The following is a 20,299-nucleotide window of genomic DNA, read 5'->3' as shown; positions in this document are numbered from 1 at the left end:
TGACTAATTGTGTTTGCCTGTGTAGTCACTTCACCTGGTTCTGTCTCACCCCTTAAGATGCTGCCTTTATATTTTCAGTGTCACAGAAACCCCTAAGATGGCTGTTATACTGTGGTCATTTGACTTTTTGGTTTCTGGATGCTAAAGACTGCTTTGAGCTAGTGCCAGTGCCTTGCCTCTCAAAGAACATTTGAGGTAATGACTTCATATTGCTGGGTTATCTACACAATGAATGTCAATTGTGTTTGTGATCATGACATAGACCTCAGCTCCTATATAGCAGGCATATTGAGGTCAGGTGGCTTTTAGGTTTAGTCTTAAAAGGGGTAAGGAGACAGATTACTTTGTTTAATATTTGGTACACAGCTGCTCTGATTTTCTGAATTCATGTAAATTCCATTGCTGGCACTGTGCAGCAAGAACTGTTTTACTGACATTTTTTTTAGCCTCTGACCCATAGTAATGATACAACCATTTTCATTATTATTATTATTTGTTTATTTAGCAGACGCCTTTATCCAAGGCGACTTACAGAGACTAGGGTCTCACCCGAAAGACGGAGCACAAGGAGGTTAAGTGACTTGCTCAGGGTCACACAATGAGTCAGTGGCTGAGGTGGGATTTGAACCGGGGACCTCCTGGTTACAAGCCTTTTTCTTTAACCACTGGACCACACAGCCTCCTATTTTCATAAGTAATTCATGTTCACAAACCTTTAGATCAGATATTCAATTTTCCCTTTTTTAGGGCCCTGGGATGCTTTGCTTTTGTTCACAAAAACTCCCATTTATAATGACAACAATAAGTTAACAAATTTACACTAAAGGGACTTGAAATGCAGTGTGTGTAGTTCAGTACTGCCTGGATTTCCAACATCATGACTGTATGGTGTTTTTTTCTGACAATGCACTGAGTCCTCCAAGACAGGGGGCAGCAGTGTTGGGAAAAGAGCCAGGGTAGATTTTGCAGTTGAATCTAATCTGCTCTTGGGTTGGATTAAGGGAGCCTCTATTTTCAAAAGAACAGTTTAGATTGGCCGTTTGATACATTTCCTGGTTTTCTGGAGAAACACTTTAATTAACATTAAGTAACGTAGTACCTGTCGCCGTGGCACTGACCAGGTAAAGTGAGCTGGACTTTTGCATATTCATTTTTTTTTTTTGGAACAAGAAAATGTCAGATTAGATGTTTTAAAACAACAACAAATAACCGTATTGTTTTGAATGTACTTGCAAAATGATGGTCTACGCGATTTAGCCTAGCCTATGTCATCCGATAAACAAGGCATTACATCACGTGTGAATTTATTTATACATACATTTGATATTTAATTTTGGATTTCCTAAAAAAAACAAAAAAACACGATATTGTGATTTTAAAAATAACGACTTAAAGTAAAAATGTACTGTATTTTCTTCATAAACCAGGCCAGTGTGATGATTGGTGACTCGGTGCGATACGGTAGTTTAGTAACTTGTGTTTCTAATTATGGAACACCGATGTCTGTGCTGTGAGTACGTTGTAGCACTGGTCTACTGCCAGGCTGTATTTGGCGATCTATTTTAATGATCTATTTTAATGCTACCGCCACTGCTTGTTCTAAAAAGAAAACGTATGTTACAATTACAACAGTACAAATATTGAGACACAAGGAGGGGTTATTATACAATCCATATAGCAGGTACAACTTGCACGCTGTGTTTACCTTCTTAGGCATAATTGTTTTCATTGTAACTGTAAGGCTTCGGTACAAGTGGTCAGGTAAAAACAAACAAACAAACAAACAAAAAACAGTTAATCACTAGCTGTCGAAATAGTAATGCTCTTAACAAAACAAATGCATTTAAAACTAGTCAAATCAACCCATGGCGCTCCTTCCTCTGCCCCAGGCTTCGTACTGAATTTAGAGGCCAGGTGCAGCCTAAGAGGCCAGCTGGACACACCAGCACTTAGCTTTTTTTTTTTTTGACTCAGCAGTGAGTCTATACCGAATCGTCAATTCCTTTTCCCGGTTAAAATACAATTGTAATAATAATAATTAAAAAAAACAAAAACAAAAAACAACCACTCACTTTATAGTATTCAATTTAACTGTCATATTAAATGAATTGTGCGATGCGAATATCGTTTCCTGAGTCATTTTGTATATGCTAGGTTTCAGATTTATTCTAAGTCAATGCATAAGACATTTTACAATGCTATAGTATAACATTTACTCACTCACTAGACTATACTATATAGAAAACGTAGTTAAAAAAAATGTATACAATTTTATAACTCTGCAGTATGGTTAGTTTTACACCAGAGTGTAAGGAATAGAGTCTAAGTTAACCTAAATAAACAACACAACACACGTTGTAATCTGTGATGTTGATAATAAAATCAGTCACTACTGTGAATTTTTTTTTTTTTACTTATAGCAACAATGACATGATAGCAATTTTTCAGTTTTAACACACGTTTCAACTTCTAATTTCATAGGATTGTAGTACAGTGTTTACAGGCATTAGTTTTAGCTGTGTTTATGGATTATAGTTTTATGAAAGCGGGAGGGCAGATGACAGAACAAAACCCCATTAAATTTCCCAAAGTAAAAGTAATCCGTCGCATACCGACTGTGGTGGGACCAGAGTAAAGGCGAATATGTAAGAAGTCGGATGAATTAATCTTGTTTTAAATACCATTATACACAACTGTAACAATTACTGTAGTCACACAGTATAATTATAAATTTGACATCCTCTGCTTTATAGTTAATTCAGTGGAGCAAAGTAAAGCCTTCACAACCTATTATGGAACAGTACAGTTTTACATATTATTTTAGGATAAGTAGTACTGGAAATTGCTTTAATTTTGTAAGATTTAGCTGGGAATTGTGCAGCATGTGATTGGAACAGGAAAGTGAAAGTAGTTGTTGTATTAATTTAACTTAAATATGTTAGTAATGTACTTTGGCTTAGGTATTGTATCAAGTTATATGATTGATTACCTGTTACGTTTGACCTGTTGTCCAGAGCAATAACATTTTTTTTTTTTAATCTTCCAAAACACCAGATGTTTGTTTCCAGTTTATTGTAGAAAGTCTTGGGAATTTGAGCGGGGCTGCTGTATGTTTTAAAATGAGAAACAGTTTGGTTTTATTATAGAAATACAGTGCTGTGAAAAAGTATTTGCCCGCTGTCTGATTTTCTGCATTTTTGCACATTTTCCAAATTGTATTTTGTCAGATTTTTTTGTGGGTTGTAGTAGTATATAGAGGAAGTCTGAGAGAGAAAATTACACCAAAGTTTGGTGCTTCTTTCATTTGTTTGGTGTGCAAGGTAATGAAACATGCAATCTTCAGGTGTGAAAAAGTTATTGCGTGCCATCCCGTTAACTCAACCCAATTAAAGGGTTAATTAGGGTCAGCTGTTTGAGTATTTTGGTTAACAACCAGGCCTGATTTGGGCCAGCCCTGCCCAATATAAATCTGACTAACTTTGGCCCTTACCATCAGAGTGAAATTGTCAGAACACAGGTGAGGCACATCATGCCACGAACAAAATAAATTCCTGAAGACCTCCGGAAAAAAAGTTGTTGATGCCTATCAGTCTGGAAAGGGTTACAAAGCCATTTCTAAGGCTCTGGGGCTCCACCGAACCACAGTCAGAGCCATATTGTCCAAATGGAGAAAGTTTGGGTCAGTAGTGAATCTTCTCAGGAGTGGCTGTCCTGCCAAAATCTCTCCAAGAGCAAGGCGTAAAATCGTCCAGGAAGTCACAAAGAACCCTAGAACAACATCCAGGGATCTGCAGGCCTCTCTTGCCTCGGCTAAGGTCAGCGTTCATGACTCCACCATCAGAAAGACACTGGGCAAAAATGGGATTCATGGCAGAGTAGCAAGGCGGAAACCATTGCTCACTAAGAAGAACATGAATGCTCGTCTCAAGTTTGCCAAAAAGCACCTGGATGATCTTCAAGAGTTCTGGAACAATGGTCTATGGACAGATGAGTCAAAAGTGGAACTTTTTGGCCGACATGAGCCCCATTATGTCTGGCGAAAACCAAACACTGCATTCCACAGTAAGAACCTCATACCAACGGTCAAGCATGGTGGTGGTAGTGTCATGGTTTGGGGATGCTTTGCTGCATCAGGACCTAGACGCCTTGCCATCATTGAAGGAACCATGAATTCTGCTCTGTATCGGAGAATTTTATTATTATTATTATTATTATTATTTATTTCTTAGCAGACGCCCTTATCCAGGGCTACTTACAATCGTAAGCAAATACATTTCAAGTGTTACAATACAAGTAATACAATGAGAGCAAGAAATACAATAACTTTTGTTCAAGTGTGACAAACCACAATTCAATAATACAGCAGATAATAGTGATAGTTACATCAGGATATGATTAAATAGTGATAGTTACATCAGGATGTGATTAAATACAAAGTACTACAGGTTAAACACTTGGCAGATTACAGTATTCTGAAGTACAGGATTAAATGCAGTAAAATTGGGGGCAGATAAGAGCAAAATAAAGCACATTTACATGAAGGGTGATAGTGTCCCAGGATACAAACAGAGGAGTTCTACAGGTGCTGTTTGAAGAGGTGAGTCTTAAGCAGGCGCCGGAATGTGGTCAGGGACTGGGCAGTCCTGACATCTGTAGGAAGGTCATTCCACCACTGCGGAGCAAGGGTGGAGAAGGAGCGGGCTCTGGAGGCAGGGGAGCGTAGCGGAGGTAGAGCTAGTCTTCTAGTGCAGGCGGAGTGGAGAGGTCGAGTGGGGGTGTAGGAAGAGATGAGGGTCTGGAGGTAGCTGGGTGGAGTCTGGTCAAGGCATCTGTAGGCTAGTGCAAGAGTCTTGAACTGGATGCGAGCGGTGATCGGGAGCCAGTGGAGCGAGCGGAGTAGTGGAGAAGCGAGGCAGAGAGAACACCAGGTGGGCAGCAGAGTTCTGGATGAGCAGAGTTCTGAATTTTACAGGAGAATGTCAGGCCATCCGTCCGTGAGCTGAAGCTGAAGCGCAGCTGGGTCATGCAGCAAGACAATGATCCGAAACACACAAGCAAGTCTACATCAGAATGGTTGAAGAACAAGAAATTTAAAGTTTTGGAATGGCCCAGTCAAAGTCCAGACCTAAACCCCACTGAGATGTTGTGGCAGGACTTGAAACGAGCAGTTCATGCTCAAAAACCCACAAATGTCACTGAGTTGAAGCAGTTCTGCATGGAGGAGTGGGCCAAAATTCCTCCACAGCGCTGTGAGAGATTAATTAGTAACTACAGGAAGCGTTTGGTTGCAGTTATTGCTGCTAAAGGTGGCGTAACCAGTCAGAGTCTAAGGGGGCGATTACATTTTCACACGGGGGCATTGGGTGTTGCATAACTTTCTTTAATAAATAAATGAAATATGTATCCAATTTTTGTCTTATTTGTTTACTCAGGGTCCCTTTTATCTAATACTAGGTTTTGGTTGAAGATCTGATAACATTCAGTGTCAAAAATATGCAAAAATGCTGAAAATCAGGCAAATACTTCTTTTTCACAGCACTGTACATGAAAAAACTTAAGTGCATATGTCTATATTTCCTATATTTTGCGTATATAAGTATTGTTAGGAAAATTAGCAATGCGGCCACCAGTAAGACCTTTTATTTAGGCTTAAAAAACCTGTTTGGCAACATTTATTTATTTTATTTTATTTAACAGTAAGAAATGCACCTGCGGCATGCCTCTCAAAGACGGCACGGTGGATATGCACTCAAGTTTATTTTCCCCTCTGTTTACTGTCATGCCATGTATTTAAATTAGAAACTTTTCATTTACTTTTAAGCACACTGGAGCTAGAACATGCATATTTAGACACTGTGCTACACTTTTAATCAGGCACTTAGTAAGATGCTTATACAACATAAGAGCTTTCGTTACTTAACTTGAGTGCTTGCTGCGCATTAATTGTCAGAACATTTTCTAGTTTTAATAAAATTAAAATTAATAACATGCTGTTTTAATAGCATTACAGTGTGTAACACAGCAGGGAGGGGGTTAAAATCCTTTCTGCATGTGCGCAGGCACATTTTTGTTAATAGTTTAATTGTTTTGTTTAATGGTTTTATTGTTAATTATCCCCTGCACCTGGGTAGTAATTGTAAATTAGGACTAGGTGTAGGGTATATAAGAGGTGCAGTCAGGCTGCACAGGGCTGCTGTGTGTAGAGCCTGCTTGCGAGTGTGTGTAGGCGTACCAAGAGAGTGAAGGTTTGTTTGTTTAAAAACTGGTTTTGTTTTTATTTGATTGTGGTTTTTGCAGATAAAGAGCTTAGCTGTCCTGTTATATAGTTTAGGATCCTGTTTTTGTGTTTTATTAGTACGCAAGAAAGAGCTAGTGTTTGTTTTTGTTTATTTTGTTTTTGTTCATTTGGTTTATTAAAAATAGCGCGTAAGCGCTGAAAACATCAATTTCCTGGGTCTGTTTTAAAGGGGCAACGAACCGCAGTAAGGTGCAATTTTGTTTCAAGTGAGATTTGTATAATTATTTGTTTGCAAGATGTCGTTTGGTCAGGAAATGATATTTGCTTAATATCTATAAATATTGGAAGTGAAAAAATGCACTTCCATGTAAGTGAGCATTCTGACCCAAATAAATATCATATGGGAGATACTGAATTGAAGAAGGAATCTATGAAAAAGACCTAGGAGTTTATGTTGACTCAGAAATGTCTTCATCTAGACAATGTGGGGAAGGTATAAAAAAAAAAAAAGCCAACAAGATGCTCGGAAATATTGTGAAAAGTGTTGAATTTAAATCAAGGGAAGTAATGTTAAAACTTTACAATGCATTAGTAAGACCTCATCTAGAATATAGTGTTCAGTTCTGGTCACCTCGTTCCAAAAAGGATATTGCTGCTCTAGAAAGAGTGCAAAGAAGAGCAACCAGAATTATCCTGGGTTTAAAAGGCATGTTGTATACAGACAGGCTAAAAGAATTGAATCTATTCATTCTTGAACAAAGACAACTACGCAGTGCTCTGATTCAAGCATTCAGAATTCTAAAAGGTATTGACAATGTCAACCCAGGGGACTTTTTTTTTACCTGAAAAAAGAAACAAGGACCAGGGGTCACAAATGGAGATTAGATAAAGGGGCATTCAGAACAGAAAATAGGAGGCACTTTTTTACACAGAGAATTGTGAGGGTCTGGAACCAATTCCCCAGTAATGTTATTGAAGCTGACACCCTGGGATCCTTCAAGAAGCTGCTTGATGAGATTCTGGGATCAATAAGCTACTAACAACCAAACGAGCAAGATAGGCCTCCTCTCCTTTGTAAACTTTCTTATGTTCTTAAATTGTATTCAAAACTGTGCCAAGAGAATGCATGTCGCAATAACATGTTCAAGTTACATCAGCATTCTGGTTCTTGGTAATTATCCGGGGGGGGGGGGGGGTGTTCTGATAATACAGTGATAAAATCTAAATGTGGATTTTACAAACTCGCAAGTGTGTTTTTTTCTTAACCCTATGATTTTGTGTTTAGCAATCCATGACCGTTCAGTTACCACGGCATCGTACCCTTGTTTAGTACGTGAAATGGATCGGTTTGTGGTATATGAAAAAAGCAATTGTGTCTAAAGCACAAACGGTTCGGAAATATGAAGAAAGTTACTTGGAAATTGGATTTAGCTTTGTTGGCACTGCAGATGAACCTTGTCCTCCGTGTGTTGTCTGTGGTGAAGCACTGGCTAATGACAGACGATTCAAAACGAAAGTGTAGCCGTGCTCCGAAGAAAAAGAAATTGCTAAGGTGGGGCGTGATTCAAAAAGGTTGTGAACCCCTGACCTTGTCCATCTTCCTTGACCCCACCCTTGTGGTTTTGTTTTTTTTTTGTTTTTTTTAATGGGTGGCCAATAAACAATCGCAGTCTGAACAACATGAAACTTGTGAAAACTACATGACAATAACTTTAATATACTTTATCACCCTTGCCAATAACCCAAGGTCCCAGTTCTAGCCTATTGCACAAATTCCTGTTCGATTATTGGCAATAGTGCATGTGGCAACTCCCACCTCATTTTTACTTTTTGCTGCTGAATGGCTTCACTTTTCATTCATACTCTAGTACTGTAGCTTTGTAAGATATGCCTTGAAAGATTAATGATTAAACTCTTGTTTGTGTATGGAGTTGAGGTTGACATACTGTATCTGAACTATAGAAATACAGTACTAAAACTTTTTGAAACTTACAATGCGGGGGTGTGACAGGGTACCCCCTGCCCTTGGGTGTATTTAGTTTATTTTGTATTGTCTATTGTTGTTTTGTATTGGTGCCTGGGGTATAGCTTGGGTTGTGTAGCACGGGTGATTTAAAATGTATTGTATTTGGGCATGGGGATTCCACAAATTAGTTCATGTGCAGACTGTGCCGGGATTCAAATGAATGATTGGTTAAGCAAATGAGTCCCGACATAGCTGCGTAGTCAGTTTTTCGCACACAGGGTTAGTGTGTTCAGACGTGGAGAACAAGAGAGGGGGAGAGGAGAAATAGATTATAAAATACCTAACAATTGCTACTTGTGCTGGAATGACCAGCACGATACTTGTTTGGGGTTGTCCACTGTTTTGTTTGTCTATTTATTTTGTTTGTTCTGTGTTTTTGTTTTGTTAAATCTTTGGATTTATAATTGACTCGAGCACCAGTGCATTCAACCCCAGTGCTGTTGTCTGTAACTTCCTGGACTGACGTAACCACCTGCCATCCTGGTCACAGGTGGTAGTAGATGTTTTTTGATCAAAAAATGAAAGCTTATATAGCTTGAAATATTCACATGCCTATAGCCCCCAGAGATGTCATGTCTGTCAAAGTTCATGATATGTTACTTTTGGTTGAGAGAAGTATGGTTTGTGGTTTGTCATTGAATTTACAAAGTATCATTTAGTATTTCTAAATTAGCCATTTTTAAGTGTTTTATAGGTTTGTATGCAACTGAAACTGAACAAAATGGTATAATAATATTAAAGAAGGGTGTAAGTAACTTAAATGAACAATTCTAAATGTACTATACATGTACTTTAAGTATAATAATGATGTAACCTATAAAAAAGGTAAATGGCAAGACATGTAGGCTACATGTTAGTTTCACAAAGATACACCATGTATTCTGTAGAACTGTATATCTTTATGAGCTGCTTGCATTTCTTGCTGAGTTGAATTAAGTACTTTCCCATTTGAAAACCTGGTCTATTGAAATTGCCTATTTTTGAATGTCCGGTTTCTTGATTGATCTAATATTATTGAACACAAATCAATACTTTAATAGCTGTGTACAGTGTACATATTGGGTTTAAGAGGTTTTTCATAAGTGTTTCTTTGTCTTACAAGGTATCCAGAATCCCTTCACTGGAGCAACAAAGAAACAAGCTGAAAGAATGAGAGTAGCCGGTAAGCCAGACGTCATGAAAGTATTGTACAACAGTATTGTTCTTCTTGGATTCAGCAAATGCAATTATGTATGTCTTGGTTATTAATCCAGCATTACTGAAAGGGAGATTTCTTTTAATTCGCCTTATCACCATGGGAAGATTTATTTTTGTGAAGTTTTTATTGCTAGTATTATTATTTCCATACATAATTTCACATACAAAAAAAAATCCATACATATTAGCAGGTTTACAGTAGAGTCAATTATTCGATCTTTGATCAACCGTACTGTCTAATCAACCGAACGCACCTGTAATCGCATGATGAATTACGTGTGGTGTATTGCACATAAAATCTCCAGCAGACTGAGGCAAATTAAAGTTCCATGCTTATTTAGACCACCAAAACCTTAGAGGGAGCATTTTGTGCTTTTAACTTGTTGCAGTTAAGCAAATGAAAACCGTCACCTTGTTCTTGATTTTTCTTCTTTTTCGTCAGTAAGGGCTTGTGGCAGGACGGCTTAGTGGTGACGTACCCAGACCAGGAAGTTGATACAGACACAGGATGCGGGTTGATGCGCTAGTGCGCGTATTTATTAAACAAAAAATAAATAAAAAAGGCAGACAAAAAACACAGCTCACAGAACCCCAACAAAACAGTTGTAACAAAACAAATCTCTAACTTAAAGTTAGAGAACCTATTCTAATGTGATAGAATAGGTTACTAGCTATTTATCATCAGTAGGTACTCGTGTACTAAGTACTTGTGTGTTAACTTTATTCTTTACATTATTAAAGGTACAGTTATTAGTAGCTGTTCGATTTTCCGTACAAATCGATTCTGCAAACTAGTATCGGTCCCAATTAGTTTGGATAATTGACTCTCTACTGTACTTGTATTTACAGAATTCCTTGGACACTTACTTCCCAGTTACTGGTTGCAATTTAATTTGTTCTGTAGAAACTGATCCTTGTTTCTTTTACAGGGTTTGTAAAGCTTTCTGTGGTGGTTGTAGGATTTGTATTGGCTTTGTATGTTGTTTCTCAAGTTTTTGAATTCAAAATGGATGCCAGTTTAGGAAATATCTTTGGTAAGTTTTCATTGTCTTTTTTATTTAATTAGGTAAGTCAGTTGAGAACAGATTCTATTTTTTTTGACAATTTAGTAAAGAGGCTTCCAAAACTGCAGCAAAGTTTCAAGCATTGTGTGTGTTATTTCATACCATAAAATAGGTTTTACTGAAACTTAAGCTATTTCAATACTTTTTATTCAGCATGAACAAAAAAGCAAAAAATAAAATCGTTTTGTTTTACTGAATCATAAAATGCTAATTAAGAGCAAATGATTTCTGTGAAATTTAGTCTATACAGTATATTTATATCTTACTGTAGACCAACAAAAGCCAGGCTCATATAATATGCAGCAGAGCGCTCCCACTTGAGAGTTTCTTCCAGCCCCATACCAGTTGTAATCGAAGGTATGCTCATTCACTACTGAAGTCTGATTAGCTTGCAGTGTTAGCCATGAATAGGTTGTGGATATTGTGAAAGCACATATGGAGCACTATGCCTTCTTGACCTGGAGTCTTAGGAGAACCTTGACATATACAACAAATTAACATGTTAAGCCAGGTGGTAAAGAAAGTGACAGATGCATCGTCCTTACCGAGAGTAAAAGACCTATGCAGCTTCATCGACAAATCTAAAATATTTGCAAGAGAAATTTTTCTCATTTGCATAAAATCTGTTTCTTAGGTTTTCCCTGCCTTTCTTTTTCCTAGTCTTGCTTTGTGTTCACACTTGTACTGGGATAACTAGATCTTCAATAACCAAGTCATTTATTAGGGACTTCAAATAGTCACAGAAAGAAAAGACAGGGAGACTTTGCATTAACAAAACTAACTGCTGTATCCTAGCACTCTACGAAAAGCAGACATGTATTTCTGAAGTGAGGCTCGGACCATTTAAAAGCATTGCTTAACTTTTCTGATAATATCTTTTTTTTTTTTTTAACAGCAAGGTCAGCTGTGTCTCATTCACATTGTAAGTTATTTAATTTATTTTGCTTAGCACTATATGTTATAGTAAAATCTTGATCACATTTGAGATACAAATTTCATATATTGCTCATTTCATTTAGACTATACTTTTATATTGTAGGTTTGTAATGTATTTGTGTCTTATTGAAGAGTATTGTCTTTCAAAACACTTCTAGCAGGTTGAACTTCTAGCAGCTGGGGACATGTCAACTTGACCAATCATGACATACAGTATGCTGAGTGGTACTGGAAAATTGCACCATTTTATTAAGTGTCTGCTTGAATCAAATATAAAACAAACATTTTGACAATTTGACTGGAGAGTACTTGACTTGCATTTCCCTTTAACCTGAAAAGTCTTTGAGGATAACATTTTCTATTTGAATGCCATTTGAATTCAGTTGCCTTTTTTATACAGCTACAAAACCTCCAAGGTATAAATGTGGACTTTCAAAACCCTGTCCGGAGAAGCATTTTGCATTCAAAATGGCAAGTGGGGCAGCAAGTGTTGTTGGGCCAAAGATGTGCTTGGAAGATCATGTGTAAGTATATATTTTTCAGCTTTCCAGTTATACAGAAATACAGGGCTAACCATAGAACGGCTACTGTTGCCTTGTGTATGTGTTAAATCGTTGTAGATTGGGTCTTTTTCATCTAGATGGCATCAAGAAAACACACTCCATCAGTACAGTAGATGTCCTTGCTCAACATGAAATTGAATCAAAGGGGATATAATGGCTGTATCATTTCTGGCTATATTTTGATGTCTGTTATCCAGATGCCTTCATTTGTTATATGGGGCTGGCAGGGGTTAGCTACCCTTGTCGGCAGTATCCAGCTCTGTGTTTTCAAGGGGAACAACATGCTGGAGACACCTTCCCAAGGCTTCTAAGAAATTAAGAGAAAAACACCCCTAGAGTCTGTGAGAGCGGGGCGGAAGATGACTCAATGTTAGACAACACGGTTAACGACTTTGGAAAGGAAACTGATATGAGAATGGAGAGTACTTCACAAAGGACTAGCTCAAGGTCTGCAATTAGCAAAGACATGGAACTCCAGGTTTGTGTCTGTGGCTGGAGCAAGGTGACAATGGTCAGGGGTTTAAAGATTCATTGAGGGAGAAGGGACAAGTGCTTCTGGAGTTCTATGAATCCTGTGGAAATTGATGAAAGTAACATGAGAAAAACAGGATGTACGAAGAGCATGGCGCCGAGCAGGTGGGGTGTTTATACCAAAAGAAAAAGATTCTACAAGCATCGGTAAGTTTTGCCTTATTTCCCTATTTCCCTATTAAATGTGGAAGGCAAGATTTTGTTCTGCATTATTGGTCAGAGATTGTCAACTTACCTATTTAAAAACTGCTTCTTTGACACTTCAGTATAAAAGACTGGCATTCCATGTTTTCCGGGATGCTTAGAACACATCGGTGTGATCTGGCAACAAATTCAATCAGCTAAAAAGGAGAGGAAGGCGCTCCATATTACATTCCTGGATTTGGCTAATGCATATGGTTCAGTGCCACCTGAACTTATTTGGGCAGCATTTGATTTTTTTTCAGTGTACCAATGACAATAACAAATTTAGTGAAAGCCTACTCTGGAGATTTGCAGTTTTGTTTTTCAACTTAAGAATTCAGCACTACATGGCAATGCTTAGCAGTTGGAATAATGGCAGGATGCACCATTTCTTCACTGGCTTTTACCATGGCAATTGAAGTAAATCAAAATGGTTAGTGGGAGGAGAGCACTTGGCTTCTGGAATGCGACTACCACCAATTTGAGCATACATGGATGACATGACAACCATGACTACAACAGTAGTCTGCACTGAATGGGCATGAATGAAATTCAAGCCAGCTAAATCAAGGAGGTTCTCTATAGTTCAAAGTAAAGTAGTGGATAAAAGATTCTACATTAATGGTGAGGCAATACCAACAGTGTCTGAGAAGCCACTGAGATGTCTTGGGAGATGGTATGATGGGGCTGCTGTGGCCACTGACTGTACAACAGTCAAGAGAAGGTCTTGATCTCCGTTCAGCTCCTTCTACATGGCACAAGGCAGCCCCAGTTCAATGGAGGAAGCTGGTAGTCAATGAGGTGCAAAAGCAGGAGGAGAGGATGAGATGTATAAAAGCCATTTCCCAGGCCAAGCAGGGAGAATGGATGAGTGTGGAACAACACATGATTGGCTGGCAAGACCTATGGTCAATGGAACAGAGTAGGGTGGAATATAGCAGGATTAGTTTCCTCATCAGGTCAACATATGATGTTCTTCCATCACCAGAGAACCTAAACCTCTGGGTAGGAGAGGATCCGTCATGTCCTTTGTGCATCACCAGCAACATTTAAGGCACATTTTGACAAGATATAAGGTGGGTCTTAGCCAAGGAGGGTTTATTTGGTGTCATGACCAGGTGCTACGTTGTTTGGCCTTGGCATTAGAGTTCCATCAAAACATTACACACAATGGACAACATTCCTCCATCCAGGGGAACAACCACCAAGAATAGGTATTAAAACCAAGCCTTGTCCAAGACAACTGGAAGCTGCTAGAGACTGGAAAATGCTGGCAAATGTTGGTCCACGGGTTATTTTTCCACCCAAGATTGCCACCACTAACCTTCAACCAGATATTGTCTTGTGGTCTGGATCAGCATGCCTTGTTCACCTGGTAGAGTTAACAGTGCCATGGGAGGATGCTGTGGATGAGGCTTATGAGAGGAAGAAACTTCTGTATGCTCAACTAGCTGCTGAAGCGGAACAGCAAGGATGGAGAGTCCGGGTTTACCCAGTGGAGGTGGGTTGTCAAGGATTTATGGCACACTCTACAACCCGGCTTCTCAGAGACATCGGATTCAGTGGTCAAGAGTTGCACCGCGCAGTGAAGAACTTATCTGAAGCAGAAGAGAGGAGCAGCCACTGGCAGTGATTGAGACGGAAAGGTTCTGGTTGGGGATTTCAAGCACAATAGAAAGAAAGCAATGTTGATGCACTGGTAAGTCAGCAGGGCTGAGCTGAGTGGGGGATGGAGGGGGGTGATGCTGGGACGCCAGAGTAACCGTCAAGCCCTCTAGTCGACGAAACCAAGGATGGATTGTGCCTACTTTAAGACCCTAGATATGTAGCCTACTCGGCTCAATCCAGACAGTTGTCATGCTGAGGAGCCAGGGAGACCGCACTGTGGTTCATCCCTGGAGCCAGCATCGCAAGTGTTTAGTGCGCTGATGCACCAGGGAGGCAAAATAAGCTGATCCCTGGAGCCAGCATTACACTTTAGCCATCAACACCAGGCAGAAGGATATCTGCATCATCAGATGGATGGAAACGCAGATGAATCACATTAGTTTACTGTAAAGCTACCTCTAGTTGGTGCTTATCTTGGCGAGAGCCGAGTCTAAAATCAGCATGAAGTTTTAACATCTACTCTCATGTAATGGAAATCGTGATAAACAAAAAGATTATAATTCAGTCAACACATGCAACAAACCACATTTCTATCCACAATTGTAAGCTGGTTTAGTGATTTCTAAAGTAAAATAACAATCGGATACAGCATGTAATAAACTATTTTTGTTGTAGACTAGTGGAAGTGTATCGTGGGTTTCAAATGATCCCTTATTTTATAACGATTCAGTGTTGACATTGTAATAATTATACTAGAGTTGCTTGAAGTGCCTCAATTGTATCTTTGTGAAAATACTAAAGGTTCATTTATAATTATATCATGAAATGTAATGGCCTGTTGTAAGTCACATTGTGTAACTATTCTTTTCTTTTGCAGGTTGATGAGTGGTGTTAAGAACAATGTTGGAAGAGGATTGAATTTAGCTTTAGTAAATGGTAAATTAGTTTCTGTGATTGGGGATATCATTTTAACATAGCTGCACACTTTCATGGATCTCATTACTGTCCTTAACATTTTGATGTTTACAACCATTCTTTACTCGAATATTGGGTTTGTTTTACCAAATGTAGCACAGACTGGATTATCCAAAGTGTATATGCAATAGAATTGTAAGAACCAGGACCATCTACTGAACAACTATTGTATGTATTTATTTATTTATTAAAATGGCAATACACCATGAACTCGTCAAAGCACCATAACAAAATGGTTTGAGTTACTGTATAAAGTATCATTGCAAACTTCATATCAGTGTAAAGTTCTCATTTTGGGAAAATGTATTTGTTTGTGAACAATGTAATTAATCCATTATTTAAAAAAAAAAAGTGATTGCCCAATTGCTTCCTTTTGTGGGCATAGGTGATAATACAAGAGTAGTTTTAGTTGAACAAAGACAGAATGCTTTACTGATCCAATTTAAAATACTTACAAATCACAGTGGAAAGATTAGATATGTTTTGGACAGTAGTTTTTCATTAATTAAGCACTGTTTTGTTTATGCACAGGTAGAACTGGAGAATTAATGGATACAAAGTTTTATGACATGTGGGGGGGAGGTAAGTTCTTGACTGGTTGCTTTTAATATTTTTTTCCCCCCCAAATAAAGCTTGTCTTTTTATTTTATGTGTGCCATATTTAATGTTGACTGCTGTGCTTTCCAGATGTGAAGCCTTTAATTGAGTTTCTCAAGACCATCCAGGATGGGACAGTTGTGTTAATTGCCACCTTTGATGATGGTGCAACTAAGTAAGTTGATGTTGTGTGTTCCTTCCTTTTGTGACCATATTTACCGTGTTAAGTAAACTCTTAACGGCACCCTTAAATTAGACCTTTTACCTAAGATGGCTGCTATATTGGGTCATATGACTTTTCAGATTGAAAAAAAACATTGATATATTGGCTTTGTACTTGGTAGACTGCTGTATTCTGAGATTCTTATGGTCAAGAAGATGGTAGGGACTTCATATAGTGCTAAATGTATTGAACACCATGACCTTGATGCCTGGCCTTCTATGGCTGTCCTATTGAGAACATGCAACCTTTTTCAGTTTGTATTGTATAGAGATAGTACACTAAGTTATGTCTAATGTTTTGTACACATTTCTAGTGTTCTATTGCAGGTGGTGTCCAGAAGAATTAACCATTTCACTGCCACATTTTTTTTTAACCTCTGGAAATATGACACATTTTTCATATGTCAGTTTTACTTGTTTATAAACCATTGCATCTGGAATGACATTTGCCTTTGGTTATTAAATCAGTAATGCTCTAATTTTTAGTTTTGCTATTGTTATAAATATAATGCTGTTCTATGCGCATGTTGATAAGGAATATGGTGGTGTATTACCTTGTTTTAATCTTTGACCACATGAACTTGTGCTACTTTTTAATACTTTTGGGTTTTTGTTTGGCAGACTTAATGATGAAGCACGGAAACTTCTCGGTGAATTAGGAAGTACAAGTATTGCCACCCTGGGCTTTCGGGATAACTGGATTTTTGTTGGAGGAAAAGGAATTAAAACAAAGAGCCCATTTGAACAGGTACAATATGTTTAAATGCCTTCCTTGGATGCCTTGCATTTAGAATATTGACTTGCCTTGGCCCACAATAGAACATGTAATCAATATTGTGCTGCTTAAGTTTTAGTTGAAAGCAGAATCACATATGGCTATAAAATCTGGATGTATATCTGCAGTGTTACATTACACCCTATATATACTTAGGGTTTGAGGTTTTCAGGTTTTAGTTTTGATTTTGTGACGTGCCTTTTAAACTTATTTTGAGCCAATTTCTGTTTCCTAATTAAACTCAGAAAAAGCTGTTAATTGAAAAACAGTGTCACTTGTCAATCATTGTCAGTCTTGTAGGAAAACACCACACACTATAGTATTTAACCAATTTATTTCATTGATTGGTGTTTAGATACCCAATGCTATTTGCATGCTGCATTAAGCATTATTGGCCATCCTTTTTGCATTATTTTGAGAGATGCACATTCCTTGCATTTTGTCAGTGTGATTTACTTGCTCTATTATCTTTGGAACTCCTCTCCCAGCTTTGGTGCACTGTATAAATCACACATTAAATGTCACTCGCATGCAAAATTTGATCTTTTGATTTGTATAATGCATATTACTTAAACAAAAGTTAGAGAAGTGCTATGGTAGAATGTGTTTGAAACATACAAAATATACGCTAACACTAATAATTGTAGAGCAGCTGAAGATTCAATTAATTCCGGATTGGCTAGAAAGTCTGTGCACAGTGAAGTATAGAAATAGTTTGAGGTGGCTGATGATGGGAAAAGTAACACTATAACCAGACCTTGTTTCTCTCCATGGATATTGTGAAATAAAGCACTACTAAGTTAACGTAAGTTACTGCTTTTCATATATAAATATCTGTTCAATATATATATATAATATATATTTTTCGTATTGCAATTGTTATATTTTTCTGTGTTTTGGAAGATTTCAATATCATCTTTCGAAATACGTGCACGATATCGATATACAATTTTTCATATTGTTGCCCACCACTGCTTCATACTGTAGAGATACCATTATATATCAAACTTATTCAATGTAGGGTCTTTCAACATTTTTGGTATGATCTGAATAGGTAGGTAGATAGATAGATAATGTGCTTACTCTTGAAGCATTGTTATTATTCAATTGTCATTACCGGTACCTAATGTAGAGGCGACTCTGTTTTTTCCTGCTAATGTTATGTTTATGATTCTTGTCATTTGCAGCACATCAAGAATAACAAGGATACCAATAAATATGAAGGCTGGCCTGAGGTCTTGGAAATGGAAGGATGCATCCCCGAGAAATCTGATTAAATTAAGAATATAAGATTATATCTTTTTGTTGTACATTTGTATATTTATATAGACGATAGTCTTTACTGCAAAGGTTCTAACCAAACACATGAAAGTTGCTGTGATAATACTGAGTGTCTTTCTATGTAGGACCCAAAATAATCAAGACCTTAATCCAGTCCCACTGCATGTCTTTGTATCTAACTTTTTTTAATTGTGTTTTTGTTTTTATTTAATTCTCTTTATAGCTCCCCTTTTAATCTGCGACCAAAAATGATAAACTTTGTGAAAGTGTGAAGCAGTCTTACTTTTAGCTACGTTTTTGTTTTAAATTAAATATATAACTTTAAAGCAATGTATAAATATAACATAACTATAGATATAGGGTTGATGTACCATTTCGAACACAAATACAGGTAAAATGCCAAGCTAGGAATTGGCCAGACAGAGTGTGATTTCCTAGTTGCTATTGTACCTGTGTTCCCCTAGCTAAACAGCTAAAGACATATCTGCTAAATAGCAATTCACTTCAGCAGCAATGACAAAGACTCTGAGCCAAATGGGTTAAAGCATTTGTGCATTGAGGTGGGGGTTTTGATGTTAACATTTCACAATGTTTATCAGTTATGTTAAAGATGGAGCAAAATTAACACCCTTAATATGTTCCCTCTTCCATCTTCTATTTGTTATACTGTGTGTTTGTATTGTTTGTTTAACACTTTAGGACAATCATGATAGCCCAATCTGTAAAATATTTGTAATTGTTTGCTATATTTCCCTCCATGTCATCCACTGATACTGCACTGGGAAAGGAATAAGTCTCTTCTTGCATGGCAGTTGCATTAGCCACCTACAAGTTGATTGTCTGGTTAGGCTTGTATTGGGGAAAACCTGTAAGGGAGGTTTCTTGAGGTGCTGCAAGAAAAGCACATTATTTTGACATGGTTTTTGTCAGTAATATTCATGAAAGTTACTTTATTTTTTTCCAAATATTTAACCTTATCATAATTGTATTGTTTATTAAAACAGATAGCGTGTGAATTAGAATTTACTGGAATAAAGCTAAGTTAATAATGGCATTTTTAATTTATTTGGACTTGGTGATTTTGTTTTCTTTACAACTCCCTTTATACTTTATGAATAGGGAAAAATGCGATCATTTAGTTTGCTGAATATAGTCATTTTTTATTTAAAGTTACAGATGAAGTTCCACCAAAATATTATTATGTATATGTATTCTAGTATTACCTGGTTTCAGGTGGGACTGGATGCTTCTGGATATCCGTCCGTCAGCTCAGCAGCGACGATGGGACAAAGGAGGCAGGCGTCACCATTGTAAATTATATATGTGGCTCTCTTTTCAGTTCCTTTCATGTATCAATTGCCATGAAACCTTATGAATTAGCTAAAAACAAGTCCATTCCTTGGTAACTGATACCAGAAGCTCAAATCAATATTGCTCTACAATATAACTAGGCATTTCCTCTACAGTATTTCCAATTCTACAAACAAGAATGAATGCTTCCCATTGCCATGTTTGTTATATTTATTTGTGGTACGTTGTATTGCCTAAATAAAGAACATGACCAAATATAAGCTACAGGGCCCTATTCACCAAATTTGTTTTTATGAATAAAATGCAGTGATATTCTGTTGGATGAATGTTCCAGAATACTTTTAGATTTAACTGCAGCCTGGAGCAGTTTTATCAGTACAAAACTGATCTTAATAAATCAGGTTGTGAGAATAGGCGAACACGGTATACTATTAAAGATATTTTAGTGTGTGTGTGTGTCCTATATATATATATATATATATATATATATATATATATATATATATATATGCATGCTTCCTTGCGCTTGGTACACAGGACAATCATTGACATAGTTATGAATACATATGTTTAATGCCTGGCAATCCCTTTACCCTGTAATTCCCGCTCTGCTGTAACCGTTGATTTATGTTGTGAATTATGTGAGTTGATTTGCAGGTTGTTGGGATCAATTTATAGTGGTACATAGTAGAATGCTAATTAAGTTCATGTTGAAGTATACATTTGTGGATTTTTTTCTTTCTTTCTTTTTAAGAGACATGGTAAAGGGAATCTGCATCTACTGATTATGAC

At 37.4% G+C, this 20,299-nt stretch overlaps 1 protein-coding gene across 4 annotated transcripts; it reads left to right on the top strand.

Annotated features, from left to right (window-relative positions):
* The first annotated feature begins 971 nt into the window (after positions 1–971).
* LOC117415433 (protein FAM3C-like) lies at positions 972–19,261 on the top strand. Of its 4 annotated transcripts, none has more exons than XM_034025766.2 (10): positions 972–1,121; positions 9,367–9,426; positions 10,391–10,495; positions 11,421–11,447; positions 11,862–11,985; positions 15,224–15,282; positions 15,853–15,903; positions 16,009–16,093; positions 16,762–16,888; positions 18,103–19,261. In XM_034025766.2, the coding sequence occupies exons 2-10, from the start codon at positions 9,414–9,416 to the stop codon at positions 18,190–18,192; spliced, it is 681 nt and encodes a 226-aa protein (XP_033881657.1). In that variant the 5' UTR covers positions 972–1,121; positions 9,367–9,413; the 3' UTR covers positions 18,193–19,261. The 4 variants fall into 4 exon arrangements, with proteins under 4 accessions (XP_033881657.1, XP_058883189.1, XP_058883188.1 ...); XM_059027204.1 differs by lacking the exon at positions 972–1,121 and adding an exon at positions 6,195–6,245; XM_059027206.1 differs by lacking the exon at positions 10,391–10,495.
* The last annotated feature ends 1,038 nt before the right edge of the window (positions 19,262–20,299 follow it).

Source organism: Acipenser ruthenus, chromosome 7 (assembly GCF_902713425.1).
Source record: "Acipenser ruthenus chromosome 7, fAciRut3.2 maternal haplotype, whole genome shotgun sequence".
NCBI classification, from domain to species: Eukaryota; Metazoa; Chordata; class Actinopteri; order Acipenseriformes; family Acipenseridae; genus Acipenser; species Acipenser ruthenus.
This window is presented reverse-complemented; position numbering and strand designations above follow the sequence as displayed.

What these genes read in the sequence shown, in the direction of transcription:
- LOC117415433 (XM_034025766.2), top strand. An exon ending in CAGTTTAGGAAATATCTTTG is followed by an intron (nt 10,496 to 11,420) that starts GTAAGTTTTCAT and finishes TTTTTTTAACAG; the next exon opens with CAAGGTCAGCTGTGTCTCAT. An exon ending in ATGTGCTTGGAAGATCATGT is followed by an intron (nt 11,986 to 15,223) that starts GTAAGTATATAT and finishes TTTCTTTTGCAG; the next exon opens with GTTGATGAGTGGTGTTAAGA.